Raw genomic sequence first — 24,305 nt, 5'->3', positions numbered from 1 at the left:
CCGTGAACGAGACATAATTCTGGATCGTATGTCAAATGAACATTACTACCAATATGTCAACTTGTTCTCAATGGTGTGGATCGATTCAAGAGGGATGTCTCAAATGTGGTGAAACTGCATCCAAACCGCACATTGTACACGTACATTATAATAAGTTTGGATTCTGGCATTATATTACATATTATAAAATTAGATTGGGATTGATCCCATCTCAAGAAATCATCATAAAATGAAAAAAAAAAGAAAACAAACCTTATTTAGTTTGCCACGCGTACCAGATATGAGGTGGTTCAACAGGTAGATATAAAAGCCTTTCTATCCAACCACCTCAGCTGCCCTAATAAGGATTGAAGTCTAGGGTGTCTGCCCAGAGTACCAGACACTATATTTTACTCTTCTGAGTAAGTGTGAATGTTTTTATTCTTTCAGGTAAGTGTGAATGTACACGTTAAACACCGTACGCAATTGACGTGACAAATGCATTGAATTATAGATATTTTTCTTCGGGATAGACAAGAATAAAGATGTACGATCGAGTGCTTTTGCCACGTCGAACACTTACTAACCGACCGCGTAAGGCGTAGCGTATCTTTATATCATTAGTCAAGTGTGAATGTGTGTATCAAGCTTTTTCAAGTCCTCTATAAAAGGTATAATAAACCATTAAACCTCTCAACCTCTAAAACTTCCTAACCCATCTCTAAACACATGGCAAGACTTAGCCTTTCCCTTCTCCTAGTCCTCCTCTTCTTCTCCTTTCTCTACATATCAGATACATCCGCAGTTGGACCTTCTACTAGTCCAACAGACTTCATCAAGGCCTCGTGTAGCGCCACGCGTTATCCTGCGCTATGTGTCGAATCTCTCTCAACTTACGCCAACACAATCCAACAAAGTCCAAAACAATTGGCTCAAACAGCTTTATCAGTAAGCCTAACCAAGGCTCGATCAACCGCAGCATTTGTATCAAAGATGGTCAAAGCTAAGGGAATGAAGGGTAGAGAATATGGAGCTGTTAAGGATTGTTTGGAGAATATGAGTGATAGTGTGGATCGGCTAAGCCGATCGATTGGAGAGCTGGGTAACATGAGCCGATCAAGTAGTAGACAGAGCTTCATGTGGCACATAAGTAATGTGCAGACATGGGTGAGTGCTGCACTGACAGATGAGAATACTTGTCTGGATGGGTTTCAAGGTCAAGCTTTGGATGTTAATGTCAAGGCTGAGATTAGTGGTAGAGTTGTAAATGTGGCACAGGTCACTAGCAATGCTCTTGCGTTGGTTAATCGGTTCGCCACAAGAAATCAAGCTTAATTATTAGCTTTTAAAATATAATATATATATGGTCTTCTTGTGCTTGAATTTTCAATATTTTATGTGTTTTTAAAAATAAAACGTGAGTTTTATGAGTAAATGTAAGTTGTAGAACCATAGTGGTAAGGTTTGTTTTGTAACTAAGGCTTGTATTAGTTGTATGTAAAATTGTACCAAAAAGTAATAAAGTATAAAGTGTTTTTCTTTCTCGAGATACAAATAAAGAATCTACTGTTCTTTACGCGCGCCACCGCATTATCTCAGTGTCGAAGACAGTTTCCAACGTAGGCAGTTCATTTACCAAAGCGGGGGTGAATATTTGTTGAAATTACGGGTTCAGATGCATTTTTAAAATGGGCATAGAACAGCTTTGTTGTCGTGGTTTCAAGTTCAGTTTACTCAAAAAAAAAAAAAAAAAAAAAAAAGATATAATTTTAAGATATTTATCAAAAAGGGTACATATAACCTTCTAATACTCTTTTCAGAATCTCAAATAAAATGTTATTTGTATAAAATTCAAAACAAGGGATATAAAGGTGAATTCTATAAAATAGCTGTATAATGGTATCCATGTTGATAAAAGTAAATAAATACTTAAATGGGTCAATATCCATTTTGATAAATACTTTAAAAACGTATCTAGGCCTATAATTTCGAAATCATACATGCACGTTCTTGTGCTTGCCTCTTTTCTATTATTAATTTGGAAAATGATTATAATTTATCACAATCGTTAGTCATTAACTTTCTCAAGTCTAGATCGTTGGATGACCTTTGAAATGTGTTTTTTTAATCCCTAGGAACTACCAGTGGTTTGGATGTAGTTAGGACAACAAAGGATGATAATACAAACTTCTTATACTAGAAGGATCATCTTCTTTTCTACATGTGTTCCTTACATATTGAAAAGTTAATTAATTGACAATCCAACCTTAAAAAGTGATTTAATTTTAATTTTAATTTTTAAATTTCTATAAATTTGTCAATTACCCACATCTAAGTGGAAATCATTGAAGAATAAGAGATTATATATTTGGATTGTAGTAAATAAAAGCAAACATTAACAACACGCACAAAAAACAAAAAAAAAACATCCAACTCACATCAATCGCTTCTTTGATGGAGAACCGCAACATGTTTTCCTATTGAGTCGTGCTGGGGTGACGTAGGCTTTACTGTGATTCTCACAAGTCTGACGTGGATTTGCATACATAATTGTAGATGGTTTTTACTTGTATCGTGAGAAAATGCATTTATGATTATGTGCACATCCCACGTCAGACTTGTGAGAATTGTAGTAAATATTTTTGTCATATCAGCATTTTCCCTTTTTATTAAATATATGAAAAGAAGAATGCTGGAATGATACAAACAGAGACACAAAGGTGACGAAAATGATGTGGTGGCGCGCACATAACTGTGGATGCTTTTCACTCGTATCTCACGGAAAAACATCTACGATAAAGTATGCGACACCCCATCATTTTGTCACCTTTGTGTCTTCGTTCGTGTCACCCCATCACGACTCAAATGAAAAATACTAAAGTGACTTGAAATAACAAACAACGTAACTCTAATTAAGAGTGTATTTAAATGTTCAATAGCATAAATATTTTTGCTCGAGTGTTATACATATAGGAAAATCGATGGTTCTCTGTGCGCGCGCGCACACACACAATGCTATTGCGAGTCACTATATATCAACAACCAAAACTAATATATTACATTACTCAAATCTAATTTAATGGGTAATAAAATTATCATGACTTTATTTTAAAATCATCATCAAAACTTTAATTCCCAAAGATTTGAGGGTCCATTAAGCAAATATTACTCATGTATTCAATTTTTTCTAGATCCAATAGGATGCAATACTAGTCAAATCGACGAAACTTTTCGATGTTAATATGTTGTCTTTGAAAAATGATTAATTCCTTTAACTTTATTCGGCCCACAATCCAGCCGCAAATTGCGGCATCGATAGTCCCAAATTGCGATCAAGTAAACCCAAGAACCAAGTTTTTTGTTTTTCTCATATTTAAAAAATATATATATGTTTTAATATTAAATTTATGACTTTTCTTAATTTATAAGGCCCAACGAGCCGCCCAAATGGGAAGAGAAATAAGAGAGACTTCTGTCTACTTCAATCTGTTAGAAGACAACTTTGGATGCATAAGATAGATGAGATGGGAAATAGTAAAATACAATAAAATAATAAACTCTTATTTCAAATATTTGGAATTAGTTGAATGAATATGGTGATTTTTATATCATAAATTCCTAGAAATATGTATATAAATCTTTATGACGATGAATATTTTTCTAGATTCTTATGATTGACAATAAAATAAATTTTCTTCAATGTACTTATTCGATCAACCTTTGAGTTATGACACTAGACGTTGAGATTTGGGACGGAGCCAGGATTTTCTTGTAGTGGGGGCAAACTATGGTTAATTGTACAATCGAAAAACTTGAATGATGGAAAAATTATTTGTGTTGAAAAATACGATTGGAGGGAGTTGAGGGTGTGGGTGCAAAAATTGGAGGGAGATGAGGGTGTGAGGGCAAATGGGGAGGGAGGTGAGGGATTGAGGACAAATGGCGCTTGTCATTAGTTGAAAATATACAGGTGTCTCAAAGTTCTACGGAGGCAATTGCCCCCACTAGCTCCTTACTAGCTTTGCCCTTGATTGAGATTAATTCCGTGAATTGATATTCATAAAGAGTCATTATAATCTAATTTGAAAATATGAACTTAATATGTACGTGATTGACGTGACAAGTGCACAGAACCATAGATCTTTTTCTTTGCTCGTATAGACCGCGCGTGTGTTTTAATGAGTCATTCATAAAACATAATAATTTTATATTTAAAAAAGTTATGAGCAATATAAAAATTTTCCCTTGCTGTTATTAGAAAAAGAGAAAAGAAAACTGTCGAATTCTAAATTAGCGAGGACACATGATATAAAGAACTCTGCCAAATAAAGCTTCTGATAAAACTTTTTAAAAGAAGTTTTACATCCCACACTTATCATCTCATGAGTACACTTTAGAGATAAGAGTTGAAAAAAGTTGTTTGTTTTATAATAGATCTCGGGGTATCATGCCCTTGAATTTTCAATAAATAACTCAAGCATACTTGAGCTTCTAGTAGATTTGAATCTTATAATTTATTAAAAAAATTAGAAAACATTTCAAATAAGAGTCAAGAGATTATAGTAATCAACATAAAGCCTCAACGAGATAATGAAACTAATGCCAATTCCTTGGATAAAAAAAAAAGTACGCCAAATACCACTAGAGATTCACACTTCACATACCATCAGAGGTGCACTCCAATGAAAATTCATTGATGTAAAAGAAAAATTATGATTTTTTTTACTGATGGGATTCGGACCCATAGGCCTAACTAGCAAGAGTGAGGCAACTTGCCTCGTAGAGCACCATATATCGTCCAAATTCTCATGTATATTGTTCATCGCAAATTATCATGCAAAATTAAAAAAAAAAGTAAAATATTAAAAAATTTGATAAGCAAGGATCGATCCACATAAACAACATTAATCTAACGATTTTTAACTTAAAATGATTAGAGATAAGATAACCGATTTAAAATTGATTTGAAAGGATTAAAAATAGGAAAAGTAGAAATCACCATGTAAAAAGGTTTAAATTGGTCGAATTCACCAGGAACAAATTATCTTATCAAATGGTCCGTGTTTGATTTTTATCTTTGATCCAACAAACAAATCTAATGTTGTTGGATCGGAATATTGAATCCTTTTTAAGCACAAATATAGATTTGAAATTTGTGATTAATCTTTAGAGAGAAAAAATCATTTAAAAAAAAAAAAAAAAAACCTATGATTACTCTTAATAAAACATGTTTTATCTTGAAATGATCAAGTATAAATCATCAAAATTAAAGAAATCATAAACTAGATTTAATGACTAGCTAGTAAAACATCATCATATGTAAATATTGAAACAAAAATACAAAACAAAAATAAACTGATTAAGATATTCTTACTCATGGCTTCATCGACATCTCTAACGGAGGTCTAGCCACTGATCATCACAAGAACAATAAAATCAAAGATTAAAGAGAAAATAAGAGCTTAGATAATAGAGAAACAATCTTATTTTATTGATCTTAATTTAAAACTGGCATTATCTTTTTTTCAATTTCAAAGTTCAAATTGAAAGTAAAATTAAAATCCTAAAATTGAAAATAGAAGAAAGGAAGTAGAAGAAGAAGATATGAGAGGCCTCTAATGTTTTTCTAACTCTAGTTTGGTATCTTATTTGTAGATACCAGATTAAAATTTCATAGATTCGGAGAACTTTTGTACATAATAAAACTTCAAACCCTAGTTTATCACACAACAATTTACACCATCATAAGTCTGCACGAATCCCAAAGCAGTACCTATCGATCACATCGCGTCGTAGTCAATATGGGCTCAACATGCCTAATCTTTCATCTGGGACTTTCTTTTGAGCTCGTGAGTGTACTGGACTCTCTTATCCATTTTGATTGATTCTTTTGGATTTCATGACTTTTACCTATACAAATAAATAACCAAAATTAAGTCATAAATCACAAATTATTTGAAAACAATAATAAACATAGACTATTAATGAATTATATCTATTTAGGGGATTTAACATATGATTAAACTTACAATCTTTGTAATTTGGGCCTTAAAAATGACTTTCTAGGCCATGAACATATATTCAACACTTTATACAACTTTTACTTGTAACACACAAATCCTTTTTGAAATCAAATGATTGTTCATAGGGTAAATTATTGTTTCGTGTGTTGAATATGAAAAAATTTCGAGTCAAATACATTGTTCATTTTAATTCCCAAAATGTATTTTTACCATCACAATCGCCAGTGAACTCACCCGAAAAACATGTTTTGGGAACTAAAATTATCAGTGTACTGGAATTGAAATTTTTGCAAAAGTTGTGCACGTTTTGGAAAATATCTCTTGTTTATATGCTTAGTTGGTGTGTTATAAGTAAAAGTTGATGTATCAATAGAAGTTCTCTACAAAACAGGTTAAATTATTAAAAGTGGATACATTTTTTAATATTTATATAAGAGTAGCGTTCAATGGCCAACAGTTTGGCAAACATTTTGGCAAACACATTTTTCAAAACATGGGTTAGAGGTCTTGGAATGGGCTGATTTTTGGTGAGGATGATCTCTATGGTGAGGAGATCATCATCACCAAAAATCAGCCCATTCCAAAACTTCTAACCTCATCAAAAATGGTTTACAAAAAATGGACGGTTCACGATTTTGCAACTTGTAAAATGGGGCTAGAAGTTTTGGAATGAGCTGATTTTTGGTGAGGATGATCTCCTCACCGTAGAGATCATCCTCACCAAAAATCAGCCCATTCCAAGACCTCTAACCCATGTTTGAAAAAGTGTTTGCCAAAATGTTTGTCAAACTGTTGGCCACGGATAGGGACCCTTTATATAAAAAGATTCTAATTTTTCAAAAATTACCAAAAATGAATTAAGTCGTTAGATAATCCAGCATTTTAGTAACTCACTGAACTGTCCAACGTTTTAATGTGTTTAATACATTATTTTACCAAAAATACCCCTTTAATGATTAAAACATTGGACAGTCCAATGACTTAATTTGATTTTGGTAATCTTTTAAAAAATAGATTCATTTTTGTAAATATTAAAATATCGGGTGAATTATTGTTTCGTGACTTGAAAATGAGTTATTTATGATTCCGGCTCACTGAGTTAATATTGGGCAAGTGCCCCTGCTAGAGACAAAGGGTCACACAAGGCCTAACAATTTGGTTATTGGTTGACAACTTCATAGCCATTCCCATGTGTGGTCATCGATTTTTTTTTTCTTCCATTTTTTTTGGAAGGGCAAGCGGAAAATAAGAAAATGGTGGCCCAATGATTGTAACAGGTCATGTGGAGTGGAGACACAAACCAGCAGTCCCTGTCTTCAGAAACGTCTCCCCAACGAATTATTAAAGATTATTTCCAAAAGAAAGAAGAGAGAGAGTCAGCTAAATTAATTTAATTTGGCTGGTTGGGACTTGGGAGAAGAAATTGCAAAGCAATGGTACGTCACATGTCACATGGGTTTGAAAACATTGGATTCTGTTGAGAGTCATCCTAGCATGGGCCCACCCTTCACCACTCCCACAAATCTAAAACTATGTGCTCATCATCATAGTTGATTTGGATTAAAATTGTGTTCATATGTATCTAGATTTTACTGTTTCAATCTACCTTTGACTTTTGAGTTTTTAATTCTCTCTTTTAGAAATTTCAACTTGATTTTTTTTTTATTTTTTTCTTGTTTCTGATTAAAGTTATAATTGATCTTCATTGAAGATTTTTCAAACCATCTGAAAACTTTCTCTTAGTTTATCACATATTAGAACTACTTTTATACGTTCTCAAATGCACTTATTTCTAATTTTTCTTTCTTAATCTTTTCACCAAACCATCTCAACATCCTCATCTCTATTGTACTCAATTTATTAATATGATATATATATATTTTTTTACTACCCAACATTCCACTTCATTGGCCTTAGACACATAACTCAATTGGTTTTAAACATTGCAAAACAACTTTGAGGTCGGGGTTCAAGTCCAGCTTGTCGATCCAAAAAGAAAAAATATAAAAAATGTTCAACTCTGTAAAATAAAGTTCGTCTCACTACCATATAATTTTTTCATGCATCGATCAAATGTTTTATGGAGTAAGACCAACGAAGCTTTATGAGTTGAATGTTCAACAGTGAAGAAACATCATGTTAATAAAAATTGAGCATTTGCAAAGATAAAATTAGAAACAAATGCATTTGAAAAAAAAAAAAAAATTCTAAGAATAATTCTAAGAGACAATAAACTAAAGAAAATCGAGTAAGATGGTTAAGGATACTCTATGAAGGCCGATTTATATATTAATTCGACAATTCAGGTTATGATTGATCATCTTAAATAGTATTTTATGTGGCCTCACCAACCGAAAGAATAGGTACTTAAATATATCTGGACCCTACAAAAATAAGTTGGCCACCTCTTTACTTATCATCCACAGGTGGGCCAACACAATAAAATATAAAACATGTTGAAATTTTTTCCATTGGTGAGCCAAATATTAAAAAGAATACATGTCTCGATATTTGTTAAAAAATTTCACATGTTCTCTAAATCTAAAATCGCTTAAAATGTGGCACAATAGAAGGCAAAGTAGCTACTAAGGCAAGCATGATGTCCGGAAAATAAAAAATAAAAAACTATAGGCATCAAATCATATTTTATGTTAGAATCGTGATAACCTGACTACCCCACGTGATACACTCAATCGACTCTCCTGTCGTGGCAATTTTGGGAATCGTAGATCTGTATGTCTTGTGATACAAAATTACACTTCCTCATAAAAATGTGTATTCTAGGGAACTGTATATCCTGTGGTACACAGATTTATGATTCCCGAAGTTGTCACATTAGGAGAGCCGATTGAGTGAGCCACGTGGGGTAGTCAGATTATCACTACTCTTTATGTTAATTAATATTAGATCATGTAGTTAGGGTAGTTATCCAGTTATGTAGTATGTTTGACTTAGCCCTTCGGATCAGCGCCACACCCCTTGGAGAAATGTCATACCATGCATGTGCCCATCAATCATTTAAATGGAAGAATTTGAAAAAACACTGGTCAAACAATCTGTACCATCGGATCAATCAAGCGTTGGTTCTGATCTTAAGAATCCTCAAGTGACAATGGAAAGATTTGCTAGCGATGATGAAGTGTTTCGTGGACTAGTTTTCAGGATCATGGGTGATCCCTTTCTAAGTTCCCTTACATTTCGATAGAATATGTGCAGCAATTATACACATTTCACAGTTGTTGAAATAATGCTAAAGCAATTTTAAGGGGAGCTCTAATCATGGTTTCAAATCTTGTCTGAGACCGACAAGACTTGCCCCGAGTCATGTCGATATCGTCCATGAACAAGATGGATAGACGTGGCCTCTCATAGCTCGGACGCGATTTTTAAAATCTCTTCTGAGTCAAGGAAACTTGGCCTACTCAACTGGGATTTTGTATATTTTTACTTAAATATTTTTTTATTAATTAAATTCATATAATCTAAATAAATATGATTTTATAACCAAACATCTTCTGATCCAACTTATTTTATATATAAAAATATATAATTATTTTCATATATATGAATAAATAATTGGTAACAGAGTTAAATGGTTTATCTCATCCAAGACGAGTTGACTTGCCTGAAATAACTCGATCTCGTCCAATGAATGAGCCAAGAAGTGAAACCGAGCTTTAAAACCAGGCCTCCAATTTAACTGTTGTTCATACTGCTGGAATGAGCTTTTTGGATGGACCCAGGTCTTGTATCAGAAACAAAAGCAAATAGGTGCAACTTGATCTGGTTCAAACTGAGAACCGAACCAAAGCAATGGTTTTAGGTTGGTTTGGTTCTCAGTTCAAAAGACTTGTATAGAACCGAATCCTTATATAATAAATAAATATATTAATTTATTATAAATTATTTTAAGATTTAAGAAGACTAATGAACTTTTATAGATAAATTAATTATATTTTTTAATAAATAGATCAATGATTTATAACTTGAAATTTTATATTTATAGTTTATTTTTTTAATTAAAATATGTTGTTTCCAACTAGATTTACAGGACATTAGCAACCCATACATCTTGGTTTGGTTATGGTTCTTATTTAATGGAACCGACCTATGTCAGCTTGGTTCCAATTTAGCCACCCCTAGAAGCAATGTTGGTATGACACTTCAATTCAGACCACTCCCATGCATAGAATCGGATCTCAGATCATTTTTGTTACACTAACAGTAGAAACTGTTCCCTGTTCTATAGAGTATCCAAACAATATCAAAGTTACTCTCATTTATTATACTATATTGGAATTTATGGGTCGCACAGCATGATAAATACCCATACAAGAAGGTGTCAGCGTTGTAAGTAGGGTGAAGTCTGTGAGTGGTAATAGTACATTTCCGAAAGTTAATCTTATTCTGGACAAAAAGAAAAGTGCGATAAATTGTAATACAAGAAAGACCATTCCTTTGATTAGTAAATTTTTTAATGTGTGATAAAATTCGATGAGTACAATTCTCACATTCAAGAAAAGAGACTAAAAGATGTGATCAAGTAGTTCTCTTGGGAGGAGCCATGTTTCTAACGAGCGTAACTGTAGTGGTGATTGCAAATATCTCAACTAGCACACCTGTTGGAAGCGAAGGCATGAGTATTAGACAAAGGAATGAAGATGGAACATGATATGAGCTGTCTGTATGTTAATAACAAGAAAATATTGAACTCACCAAGTAGAGCAGAGCCAGCCACAATTAGATCAAAATTCTTCATCAGCCATCCACTATGACCTTCGATAACCTTATTAAAAGTTCCATGTAAGTGTCAGAGTTCTTGTTAAGGTTCCTGAGAAAAATTTCTAGTAAGGCATAAAAAGAACAACTAGATGCACACTGAACACACATACAAGGATCAGGCCATACACCCGCATACTTTATAGAATGAGGGCTCTCCTCTCAATGGGGATAATATATTTCCGAAAAAATGAACCCAATTAGTTCTTGTCAAGGAATAGCTTCTCTTATAACATGTTATCGTATTTATAATTTCTTGATTATCTTCTTTTTGTATTATTTAGTCATAAGTGTTCATCACTTTCTATACTTTATCCCACTAACTGGATGAAAAAAAATTGAATTCTAATTTGCCATTCAACTCTATCTCCCCAATACAGCTCAAGTCAACCTTACCCCAACTCACTTAGGCACACCTCACAAGGAATTCTCGCACACAGTTAGTTAAACCATGGAAGCTTTACTCAATCTTTGAGCTTCAATTTTGGGTGATCCCAGTGAGGACTTCCTAACATACCATAATTATCCTTCCCCCGCCTTAAGATATCCTTCTTCTAGAACATTCCAATACTGTAAAAGACCACACAAAATTCTTATGGTACATTAGACAATCTTCTAAAATTTTATAGATTCTTCAAAACTTCTCCAGAATATTCAATATTTTTTTTTTTTGATAAGTGTAATGTATTGATAAAAATAACAAAGTACAATGAGGCTGAGGAAGCCTCTCAAAGACCTACAAAACAAACAAAAAAGTTAAAGCATCAATGATTACATAAAGAGTTCCATCTAAAGACAAAATCATCAAAAGTAGTCCCTTTGAACTCTAATTTCTGTTTTGACCAAAAGTACATCAAGCCCAAAATCTCTAAGAAACTACCATGAGCGCTTCTCATCTTGTTGTTGAAGACCCTATTATTTCTCTCACTCCACACCCCCCAAGCAATGGCCGAGGGAAGAATAGCCCAAAGGAATCTCTTTTTGGAAGAGAAAGCATTACTGGCCCATCCTTCTACCAACGAGGAGAACTTACAAGGAAAGACCCAATGAATACGGAATAAACCAAGAAAATTTGACCAAATATGATGAGAAAAGGGGCAATGGATTAAAATATGATCGACAGACTCCCCATCATTCAAACATAATGGGCAACAATTAGGTGTAATCCAACCTCGAACAATCAAATTATCCATCGTTAGTATTTTACCAAGAGAAGCCAACCACACAAAAAAAGAGATTTTAGAGGGTATAGAATTAGACCAAATGATGGATCCCAAGAATGATCACTCGACATAAGGGTTAAGCCACTTCTGAAAAGAACTGACAGAGAATCTCAAGTCTTTCGCCCTCGTCCATTCCCACCTGTCCTGTTCATGTACATCGAAAAGACACGATTGCAAGAGATCAAGGAAAGAGGTCACCTCAGTTAGCTCCCAATCATTAAAATTTCTTCTGAACCCCAAATCTCAAGTAGAGTTGGAGTCGTTGCGTATCAAACACCGTTGGATTGTTTCATTTTTTTTCCGAGAGCAAGCGTACAAGGACGGGAATTGAACCGCTAGAGGTGATGTGCCACACCAACTATCCTCCCAAAATCTGATTTTATCCCCCATGCCCACCTTGAACCTAATCCCTTTCTCAAACTCCTCTCTTAGTTTAAGAATCCCCTTCCAGACACTACACCCGTACGTACCTTTAGCCTCACAACTATACCAGCCTAATATCTCTTCTCCATACTTAGCCGTAATGACCCTCCTCCACAGACTATCCCTTTCCTCTCCATACCTCCAGATCCACTTCCCCAATAACGCTCTATTTGCTAGTCTAAGACCCCTAATCCCCAAACCACCGTTTTTCTTGGGCATACAAATAACCTTCCATCTAACTAGGTGATACTTCCTTCTACCATTTTTGTCGTTCCACAAGAAGTTTCTCATAAGCTTTTCCAATCTGATTTCGACAGTCCTATCAGCTTCTAGAGTTTTCCAAGACCTTCTAGAAATCTCTGGTATTTCTATAACTCGGCGAAGGAAAAAATTATTTAGTTGCATTATGGAAATGTGACACTCTCTCCCACCTGCTTTGATACCAACTATCACAGACCTAACCCCCCGTTGTGTAGCATCTGAGTGGCATTCAAGCTAACCCCAAAGTGTCTGAGGAGTTACCCCAACTCACTTGGGCACACAGATCCTTGAGCTAAACCATAGAAGCTTCACTCACTCTTCAAGCTTGGATGTCCTAGAGGGGATGATTACAATGGAGGATTTTTTGTGTAAATCTGATAGCTCGAGATATACCACTTTGAACCATTTTAAATTTCTTACTAAGGTTCTAGTGTGATACTTGCAAAAGAAACTCTGATGCCTAAGATAGATTCACAATAAATTTTTAGCCATAACTCACATAGAAAATCAAAGTGAGTTAAGACCCATAGCTCAGTTGGTTTGACACATTGCAAAACAACTTTGAGGTCGTGGGTTCAAGTCCAGCTTACCCATCCAAAAAAAAAAAAAAAAAATCAAAATAATATGGTACCCCCTGTATAAGCTTACTTTCCTTCCTTCTGGAAACTCTTCCACCCTTCCCTTTACTGACACGTCCTTATCCCTTTCCTTGATTTTCAGGTTATCATAATTGTGATTTCCCATCAATCTCAACATCAGTTCCGCGTAGATGCAATATTCTCAGTTTACTATTTTTGAACCCTGATCACGTATTCACTAGCTCTCATGATGGATCCTTCCATGGTGGCAGATACCTTCTTATCCCTGTACTCACCTATACACGAGAATTCTTCCCTTCCAACGTAGCTGAGTGCTTGACCTAAAACTGAAGACTTTTTCATTCTAAAAATCAGGTTGTTGAGCTTCTCCAACTGCTAGCCATCTCATTGAAGATCCCTAGGCTCTCAATCCAATAGTAGTGACGTGTTTTATCTTTTATGCACACAATTACAAATGAAGACTTCTCCCCTTTATATAGAGTTGAGGAGTATTTTCTAGACAATTCTACCATTAATTACATATTTATTATCTTCTTATGATATTACCAAAACTTATCTTAGACCTACGATATGATATCCTAGAATCTTATAAAATTTTCCAAACTTCTCTAGAATATACTATATTTCTACCATCTTCTAGAGCTCTCAAACATTTCTACGACTAGGTGAAGGAAAAATTATTCAATCACATTAGGGGAACGTGCCACTCTCCCCATATGATTGTGTCGACACCGTTGTCGTGCTCCATCATATTTTACTTTTCTAAACCACTTCCAACTCAGGGTGCATGTCCATCTTTTTACCATTGCGTTGTTTCTGGCTTTGGTGAAAATATCATTGGCCTTTTTCAAGTAGCTTCCTTGGGTCCCCCATCCCTCGCCCAACTCGATGTCATTCTATACATCTATTGTGTTGTTCTGCCACCTCCTCAACCCTCAGATAGCCCGACCTTCCCAATCATCGTGTTTTCCTAGCCTTGGTTACACATTTATCTCTCCGAATCACGAACTTGGGCCTTCTATCCATCACCCAATTCAGTTGTTATCACCTCCTTTAAGTCTAGAATCACTGCCAACTTTCTCTGAACCAAATCCCTCCCTAAATATGGCCTTGATACCAACTCCCCCATAAGTTGGCCTACCTTTAAACTTGCTATGATACCTGTAATGGGCCTAGTCTCTCGTTGTGTAGTGCCTATACAACACTCAAGTTATCTCCTTAATATAGCTCAAGTCAACCTTACCCCAAGTATCTTAGGAGTTGCTTCAACTCACTTAGACACACATACCCTTACAATTAATGCTCACATAGTTGACCTAACCTTGAAAGCTTTACTCACTCTACAAGCTTGAGTGATCCCAAGCGTTAATGATTACAAATGAGGAATTCTCCCATTTATAATGTAGAGTTCGGAAGATTTTCTAGAACACTCTATCATTAATTAATTTTCAATATCTTCATATAGACACATTAAGAATTAACCTAGTCATATTTTATAATGAACTTATTCTAAAACATTCCAATAGCGTACAAGACTAAACAAAATTCTTATAGTATATAAGAGTCTCCTAAAATATTGTAGATTCTTCCAAACTTATCCAGAATATTCTATATTTTTCCATCAACTCTAAAGCTTCCAAGATCTTGAAATTATTTTTAGCATTTATATGACTAGGTATAGGAAAAGTATCATGTCGCAATATGGGACTATAACACTCTCCCTCACTTGATTCAACCTCATTATGCATGGGCGGAGTAAGGGGGGTCGAGAGGGGGCAACTGCACTCCACCCCCACCCCCCACCCTGAACTTTTCAAATATTGTACACATACACCAGCTCCAATGGTTATTCCCCCCCTCCTCTTCCTTTTAAGTGTTTTAGATATACCCTCCAACAATATTTGGGATACATGTATGTTTTCAAGTTGCTCACGTGCTCCTCTTGACCTCAATCTAGTCTAATAAAATAATAAAAATGACTATAATACCTTTTTAAAATTTATAGTCAAAACCATGATTTTTTCCCAAAAATAATCAACTTTAAATCTTTATGATATATATTATTTTTCAAGGAGTTACCAAACATATGAAATCATCTTTTTTTTTTTGGGACAGTTCACATTCGCAAGTTATTTTCTAAATGAATAAAAAGCTATTATTAAATACCACAAATGTCTTTGATATTAATAGTGTGCAAAATACCAATTTTAGCCATGTAATCTTAAGGTTTGAAATACCTTTATTTTTTTCCCTTCAAAAGCAATCATCTTCAACCTTAAGATATTATATCTACTTCAACCTTCAAACCGTAAGGAAAGATGTGATTTTTGGAGAGGTAGAAAATGATAGAATTTTAAGTACAAAAATCTAAGATTTTCTTTAAAGGATTAAGGTAAGGTTGAAAAAAATGGATTGAAGAACAAGTTAAATAGCTTAAAGATCACAGATTTGGGAGGAAAAATTCAGGATTTTTAAGATAGAGATTAAAGATTAAGGTATTTAGATCATTATAATTAGTCTGTAAGAGAATAACAAGGGGGGCATCTCACCAATTTGAAAACATTGCATTAAATCAATTACTGACTTTGTAAATTGTTCATACACTGTGTAAAATGGGTAAATTCGATGTGAGGTCCGTTGAATTTGCTTGGATTTAGCCAAATTCGATGAACCTTGGTGTCGAATATATCCTCCTAACCTTGGTAACACATTATCTCTTCGAGCCACTTACTTGGGTACTCCATCCCTCATCCAAGTTGACTGTTATCATTTTCGTTGAAGTGTAATCTTGATGCTAATTTCCTCTAAAGCTAGACTTCCTCTTAACCAACTTCCTCCCTTAAGATGGCCAGGTGCCAACTCCCCCATAGAGCTGGTACCAGGCTCCTCTTCTGACACCAACCATCACGGACCTGGCCTCTTCCCCTTATTATGTACTGCCGTCCATGCAACAATTAAGTTATTTTCCAATATAGCTTAATTAAACCTTTCTCGAAGTGTCTGAGGAGTTACCCTAGCTCACTTAGGCACCCATAAGGGTGGAGTACAAGCTATTATGCAATGAAAATGCTGCTAGAAATAAGTTAGGTGTAAATGTATAATGGTAGATAAAGATTTGATAGATGGTGTTCCAAGTTTTGTAGTAGTAAGTAATAGGCTGTTGTTAATTAAACTAGTCATAGGAAAATAACATTGTTAGCATCTATGAACACTAATTAGGATTATATGATAGAATTTAGAAACGAGTTTGGGAAAAGATGATTGAATTGTTACTAAATAATTTTAAATGGGGAAATAATATCTATAGAGTGGACTTAAATGGTCTTGTAGGGCACACCAATATGGGATATGAAAGGGAGCATCATACAAGGATAGTGAGAAAGAAATGAGATGGGTACATCTCAATCCTTGAGTTTTACTATGACATTATATGATTTGATATTAGCAAAACCATACCTTAAAAGGTGAACATTTAATGACTACACAAAGTGGAACAATTAGAAGCTAGAAGACTAATGATTCATGAGGAAAAAATGTTTTTTATGTAAATATTACACAATTTGTCTCGTCAACATTTTTTTTATCAGTAAGCCTGTTTTTAATGAGTTCAGTAAATTGGTGCTGGCAAGATTTGAAACCAAGTCTCTAGCATCAACACCCAAAGACTTAACCAACTAAGCTAGTTAGCACCTTCGTCAAAACCTTTTTAATTTTTGGATGATTCAAGCACAAGACCTCCGTTTCTAAGGCATGCTCTTGGCCATCCCAGCAACTCATTGGGGGTTATATCTCTAATGAAGGTGGGGTTTGACCCCAGGCCTGTGGTACTATCACACATAGACTTTACCATCTCACTGTGGTGGCACTTTCGTTTTGTAGACATTTTAACTATACAATATAAGATCGTTATTATGGATGTTTGCAGTAAAAAGGAGAAAGAGAGTAGTTGAAAACAAAAGATACCCAAGGATTAGTTTATGAAATGTAAAAGGAAAAAAACATAGATCCTTTTACGTAAATATTGGTAGAGGAGACATGGAATTCAAACTCTTAAACTAGAATGACATCGAATGAAATGATAAATTGCATGAGAAATGATACTTGATTTATAGATCAAGTTAGATGTGTTAACAATGAAGATCAAAGGACCTTGGTGAGGGAAGATGAAATTAAAAAAAGAAAAAGAAAAGGGACATTGATTACTTTTAAACAACTACAGGATTAGGTCCTTTTTTTTTGCTTTGCCGCCACACGTGGCATCCCACCTGACACGTGTACAGCATTAAATAGACACCTTTTGGTGGAAGGGCACATAGAGTTTCTAAGGCATAGCCTGGGGGGCAAACCCAGTCAGCCTTACCAACAGGATCAGGGTCATTGAAGTGAAATTTTTTGCTAAGATGAAAGTAGGAAAGGCTTTTGAGGCCTATATAATATTGGAACAGAGGTTTGAAAGTGCATGTAAGAAATTGGGTCAAAAGGTTAACTTAACTTTTGGACATTAAGAGAAAGCCAAAAGATTGGAGGAGAAACTTTATAGTAGATATTTATAAAAATACAATCAAGTCTATATAAAGGGGACAACCTATGCAAGAGACATAATTTTTATGAATACAATTTATCTTCACAAATTTATCTTCTAAGTTCTCTTTAAGTTTTTCTTCTTTATCAAATTTCTTGATTCAAATACGCTTCCTCTACGTTACCAAGAATATTCATTAAACATGTACCTTTTTGCACTAGTTATGGATGTATCAATTGCTCATTTACGGGAAGAGGTCTTTTGTGTATGTTATTTGCAAATATGCTATGGTATTGCTAATTGAAGTACAACAGGGAGAAAATTCAAAACTTGAATTATGAAGCGATACATTAGAATCTATGAGTTTCAAGATAAGTAGGACCAAGACAAAATACAAGTATTACAATTTTAGTTAGGATTTGCTAGTCATAAATTGAGACTCTAGTTAATATTGACCGACAAGAAATACCCCAAAAGATCACTTGCATTATTTAGGGTACTTATCCATAGAGATGGTTAAATGGGTGAAGATATGACCCATTGATTCAAAGCTGGACGGACCAAGGAGCACCTCTAAAATATCATTTGATCAATGCATCCTGATAAAACTAAAAGAAAAAAATTTATGATAACATTAGACCATCCATGCTTTTGTGGAGTCGAAGTTGGATCATCCAGAAACAAAATGTTCATTGAATGAATATATAGAAAACAAGAAATGAGTATATTTAAAAGAGTTTGCGAGTAACGTAAAAAGGAGAGAGAATAAAATAAAATAAAGTTGTTTGAAATGGCTTGGTTCAAAGAAGTACGATAACAAGGACTAGTGAAAAGCACCTTGATGCAAGTCAAAGGCTCCAAAAAAGTAAGAGAGGAAGGCTAAAAAATGATATTAGTTGTGAGAAAGATAGGCAGACACGTGCCTTGATTGAAGATGTGACTCACTGTACAGCTGAATGACGAAGTAGGATTCATGTTACCATCTTTGCAAGTGGGATAAGGTGTAGATGAAGATAACCCTTTATGACTAAAGAATACAATAAAAAATTATGCATGAGACTACTATTACAATAACATGTTACAAAAGGCTCTACAAGGAAAAGAAGGCTTAACCAATGAAAGTATGTTGTCATGACCCTATAATGTGAGTATGTGACCTGTTAATTGTTCTGATACCAAGTCATAAAAATGTAGAGTTTAGAAGATCCTGGAAATCTCTGGAACATGGTAGAAAAATATAAAATATTCTGAAAAAATATGGAAGAATCTATAGATTTTAGGAGATTCTCTAATATACCATAAGAATTCAGTGTGTCCCATGCACTATTAGAATATCCTAGAATAAGGATTTTCTAGAGTATGTCTACGATAATAATGGACGTGCCTTAGAAAAATATTGTAGATTTAATTAATAATAGAGTTTTTCTTCAAGAAAATTCTCCCCAACTCTATTTAAAGCAGAGAATTCCTCATTTGTAATCATCCCCTTTGGGATTACCCAAGCTTAAAGCTTGAAAAGTGAGTAAACTTCCAAGATTTAACTCAAGTGTGTCTGTGCATTCTTTGTGACGATAGAACTGGCAATGCAAGCCTAATATGCTCACACATGCAAAGTTTTTAACCCATTAAAATGAAAAATACGAACTAAAATGAAAAAGCAATTGATTGGTCCCAATTGAACATAATCAGGTACACAACCAAAAGTCCATATTTCCACAACCATCTACTGTCTCTGTGTCACCCGGACAAGTGATACTAAAGTCTAGATCAAGTAATAGATTGGCCACATAAGATCTAGCCTAGCATTCAACAAAAGGTGCTAATCTAATTAAATTATTGCATTGATCTCCGAGTGTAATTAACTATTTTGCTCCACAGTTTTTTTGATAAAATATGATGAGATCATTGAGTGAGAATTACACCTGTTCCATTAATCAACATAGACTCAACTATATTTCCAATGATTAGAGATATACAACAGGATCACTTTGCTGAAAAGAGTGAATCAACATCTAAAGAAGAATTAAGCATTTTACCTCTAATGAGATATTGTTCTTGACAACAGACACAACTGAAAGAAGTGTAACAATAGAAGATGCAAACATGTAAAGTCTCAAGAGATTTTTTTGGCTGTGCCTCCGACCTTCCAACACAAGAAATAGATAATTTATTATGTTTTACTAAAGCAATCTAACACAATTTAAAACTACCATGAAAATAAAATAAGAATGTAAGGTTATGGAAGAAACCTAATTCTCCAATAATTAGCGATATGAAACTGATAATGATATGCACAATAGTGAGCTTGTCGAAACTCTCTTCCTTTGATGGAAATAAAAATACACATAGCGCTCCTATCAATTGAAGTGCAGCCTGCATAAGAAGACACAAACCCTTATCAAGGAAAGGCAAATACTAAGCCTAGATTGTCAAGAAGTTGGTCGAGACATAAAACTTATGGACATTGATGAAGTAAGAAAATCAAATGAATTAACTCGAAGAACATTAGAAAACAACACTTTCTTGTAAAAACCATAGAATTCAAAATTCAAATCAAATCTTATATAGGATTTGGGTACTAGGTTTGATCTTAGTTACAAGAAGCGCCAGAAAGTGGCCCTATGCTGGAAGAGGGAGGAGGCATCCTCAAAATTTAGTAATTTTTCAACTATTTTATGATTGAAAATGGGAGTTCTAGCGGCTTGATTGATAGGAGCTTACGGCTACTAGGGCTATGAATCCCTCTCCATAATTAAATCACCATTTCCTACCATTATTGGGCATCATATCTTATTGATCAAAGTTGAAACAAGGCTAGTGGGAGAAAGGGTACACTAGAAGCCACTATGATCATTGAGTGTACTTTCGTAAGCTACATGATGGTTCTTTCATCTATTTGCTCTTATGTGGATGATATGTTGATTGCATCTAAGAACAAGATGGAGATTGACCAGTTGAAAACTTCGTTATTTACAGAGTTTGAGATGAAAGATATTGAAGAAGTTAGGAAGATTCTTAGCATGGAGATTGAGAGGGATGGGATGGAAGGCAAGGTCAATTTGACACAGCAGCAATATTTGAAGGTCTTACACCATTTTGGTGTGTATGACAAAACAAAACCTGTGAGTACGCCTTTAGCCTCCCACTTCAAGCTCAGCGGTGCAATCTCTCCTAGCACAATTGAGGAACGCTATTACATGGCTCGAATTCCGTATGCAAGTACTGTGGGTAGCTTAATGTACGCAATGGTGTGTACTCAATCGGATATTTCACAGGTGGTCCATATGTTGAGCAAGCTTTGAAGTGGATCTTGCAGTACATTTTGGGTACCATAAATATGGGATTGGTTTTTGAGCAGGATGATGGTCTTGGTCGACATGTGGATTCCGATTACACCAGTGATTTGGATAAACGTCGATCCACTACAGGTTATGTGTTTACACTTAATAGGGGACCAGAAAGTTGGAGATCTACGTTACAATCTACAATTGCTTTGTCAAATACAAAGTCAAAGTACATGATAGAAACAAAGACCATTTGGTTTCTAGGGCTTGATGATTTGGGGATTGTCCAAGAGCAAGTAAATGTCTATTTTGATAGCCAAAGTACTCCGTTAGCGTGTCACAGTGGCTGAGGTGTGGTGCTGGCATGGCAAACAGTTGTGTGCCATTGGCAGACCTGGCTGGCATGTGGTCTTGGTAATGTGACCTCTTGCTGACATGCATGCCTTGTTGGCATCCATACGTCTTGGCTGACGTCCAAGACATTCACGCCAGTCTAGATTCAAAAACACCTATCAACACATGTCTCACACAGCAACACAAAACAGTGTCTGTAATATCTATAGTTGAGCAATGTGATTAAGGAGATTACGATGATCCATAGTTGGGTATGAAGCCATGTCCTTTCTTTTTGTTTTGTTTGTTCCAATCACGAACGTGTAACATAAGCGACCATGAGATGGTTTTATAACTTTCTTTTCAACGAATTTGTTCAAAAAAAAATTTTCAATTATATTAAGCTCTACAATCAAACTTGAATTTAGCAAATTACTTGAACAAATCAAATATAACATAGATATTAAGTCAATTAAAGTTCAACTTTATAAAGAAACCAATATCTCTATTATTAAAATACCTGCAAAATGATCAATGTTCGGAGTCGAGACTTTCCTTGAGCAACTTTAGTATACCCTAGAAATCAAATCAAATTAAATCATCAAATTCTTTGATAAAAAAAAAATACAGATTAAAACCTTAAAAAATGGAAAATATAAGTGACAAATAAACCCTAAATTCAAGTTTAAACATGAAAATTCTTTGGATAATAAAGAGAAAAAAAAAAAAAAAAACTGTTGAGATTAAGACATTTGCTTACTTGGGTCAACAACCATGCGGTATGAGAAATCTGAGCCATCAGTTCCTGAAGGGCGCCCTAATACCGACTTCCTCTGTTGCATCTTGCTTTCTTCTTCCTTTCAAGTTTCAATGGTATCTACTACTGTCAAAATACCGATTTTTTCCTAAAATAGCCTTGACCTTTTATAAAAACTCTATCAATTCAATTGTCCACGATTTCAATCAAAAACATGTTAAAAGAATCGATAGATTGGTTTTTAGATGAACGTTACCCTAAAAAATAAATAAAGTCTGGGAGAAGTTTTTCTAATTTTTTGCCTGAGTCCCTTTGAATTACTACAATACTTGCTGTCATCTAGCCCTAGGGATGTACATTTTACCCGGATTCCAAAACCCGAATTGAACCCGTTACGGTCAAGACCGAACCAAATTTAAATAATATTGGTTCGAGTTTGGTTTTACCTGTCCAAAACCAAACCGAACCCGTTTAATGGACCGAACCCAGACCGATTAAAGTCTGATCAAAATCAAGTCATCACCGAGGAAGGCTCATCAAAGAATTTCTACGTAGCCAATGAATACGAGAACCAATCAAATTGACCCATGGAAAAATTAACCGATCAAAATCAAAATTTCTAAAATTAAGAAGTAGTGATTCTAATTTTTTTTTTAATATATTATTAGTAACCTGTTCTTCCCCCCATTTTTTTTTCTACTTCCCAAGTGAAGTCTCAGTCAATCTCTATTATTATTATTTTTTATTTTAGTGTTTAATTATAAATCCTCACAATTTTAATAATCAAGATTTTCAAAATTATGATGATAGTTCTCGTCTTAATCAAATCCTTACTTTTAATAATAATTTTAATTTATTTATTTATTTAAAAAATTAGTAATGAGTCTGATGCCTTTAATAATAATCCTAATATCTTCAAAAACTCGAAAAGATTTCAATCTGAGGTATAAGACAAAACGAGAAAAAATATTATTATAAAAAAATAAAAAATAAAAAGTGTTGGATAATACTAACGTCCTTATGAGGTCTTGGATGTTAGTATTACTCACATTTATATACTTATGTATTATAAACTTATAAGTTTGAATCTATCCGAACCAAAAAATTGAACTCGTTTTAAAATAATAAAAAAATCAAAATTTCATTGGTTTTAACTTAAATTTCAAAATCACAAAAATTAAGATTTACCCGAACTTGGACTGAACCTAAACCCAAAATTTACCAAAAAGTTTTGGTTCTTTCTGGGCTCAATTTTGATGTTTGAGACTTGAATTCAAACTTGAAATTTTCGATTTGGTCTCAATTTTAACTAAACTCAGTTCGGTTCGGACTTATCCGAATGTACATCCCTACTGCCATCCCCACTCTGCCCAGATAACATCTCATTTTCTTCTTTTATTATTGATTTTCTTGTCTACTCATTTGTGAAGAGGAACTTGAGGGGGTGGGGTTTTATAATGAGAATTGCTATTGGCACCCCAACTTTTACTTATGACACTCAATTAAAAATAAAGAAAATCAGTAAATGGTAGAAAATAAATCAAAGTTGGGGTTCCAATATAAGCTCCCTCTCTCTAGGTCAGATTCCCATTTTTTTTGAGTTTAAGATTTTATATGAGCCTAATCATAATTGTAAACGTACAAATACTGAAATTATTTGGACGAATGTTATAATCTTCCATGATGTTGTGAGATAATCTAAGCTAAGCCTTTGTAATGTTTGAATGGTGTGTTTTAATTAAAGGGTAATTTCAATTCACATCATCGCTAGACATAGAATCATACAACCTAAAAATAGTACATATTGAAAATATGTGTATTCTGATCTTTTTTCAGAAGCTTGGATAATTCCCAAACACATTTTCACCACAGAAGTACTTTTGACAATACTTCACAAAGTTTGGTTCCCAAACACACTTCCAAAACAGAAATACTTCTCCAACTCCTTCAAAGAGAAGTCCAGCTCTAGCTCTTTAGCAGAATACTTATGTCTCTTGTATCCAAACATAGCCACAAAACTGTCGAAAGGGGGATGAGTTTCAATCCAAGAATTCCTTTCATGGCATCCAACCTCACGGTTTTAGTTGGGGGTGTGCTATTACCATGTACCACACACAAATAT

At 34.3% G+C, this 24,305-nt stretch overlaps 1 protein-coding gene and 1 pseudogene across 1 annotated transcript; one reads left to right on the top strand and one right to left on the bottom strand.

Moving 5' to 3' along the window:
- The first annotated feature begins 663 nt into the window (after nucleotides 1-663).
- Nucleotides 664-1,520, top strand: LOC147393487 (21 kDa protein pseudogene; annotated as a pseudogene).
- An 8,868-nt stretch (nucleotides 1,521-10,388) lies between these two features.
- LOC147393486 (jagunal-like protein) lies at nucleotides 10,389-22,488 on the bottom strand. Its single transcript, XM_086455382.1, has 6 exons — nucleotides 22,187-22,488; nucleotides 21,947-22,002; nucleotides 20,059-20,182; nucleotides 19,846-19,952; nucleotides 10,719-10,788; nucleotides 10,389-10,621 (listed from the first exon to the last, which is right to left on the bottom strand). The coding sequence occupies exons 1-6, from the start codon at nucleotides 22,266-22,268 to the stop codon at nucleotides 10,542-10,544; spliced, it is 519 nt and encodes a 172-aa protein (XP_086311508.1). The 5' UTR covers nucleotides 22,269-22,488; the 3' UTR covers nucleotides 10,389-10,541.
- Nucleotides 22,489-24,305: the final 1,817 nt, after the last annotated feature.

The sequence above is a fragment of the Akebia trifoliata genome, chromosome 10, assembly GCF_017979445.1.
Source record: "Akebia trifoliata isolate Shusen 1 chromosome 10, ASM1797944v1, whole genome shotgun sequence".
Taxonomy (NCBI): domain Eukaryota; kingdom Viridiplantae; phylum Streptophyta; class Magnoliopsida; order Ranunculales; family Lardizabalaceae; genus Akebia; species Akebia trifoliata.
The sequence above is the reverse complement of the archived record's forward strand: the minus strand, read 5'-3'. Positions and strand labels throughout refer to the sequence as shown.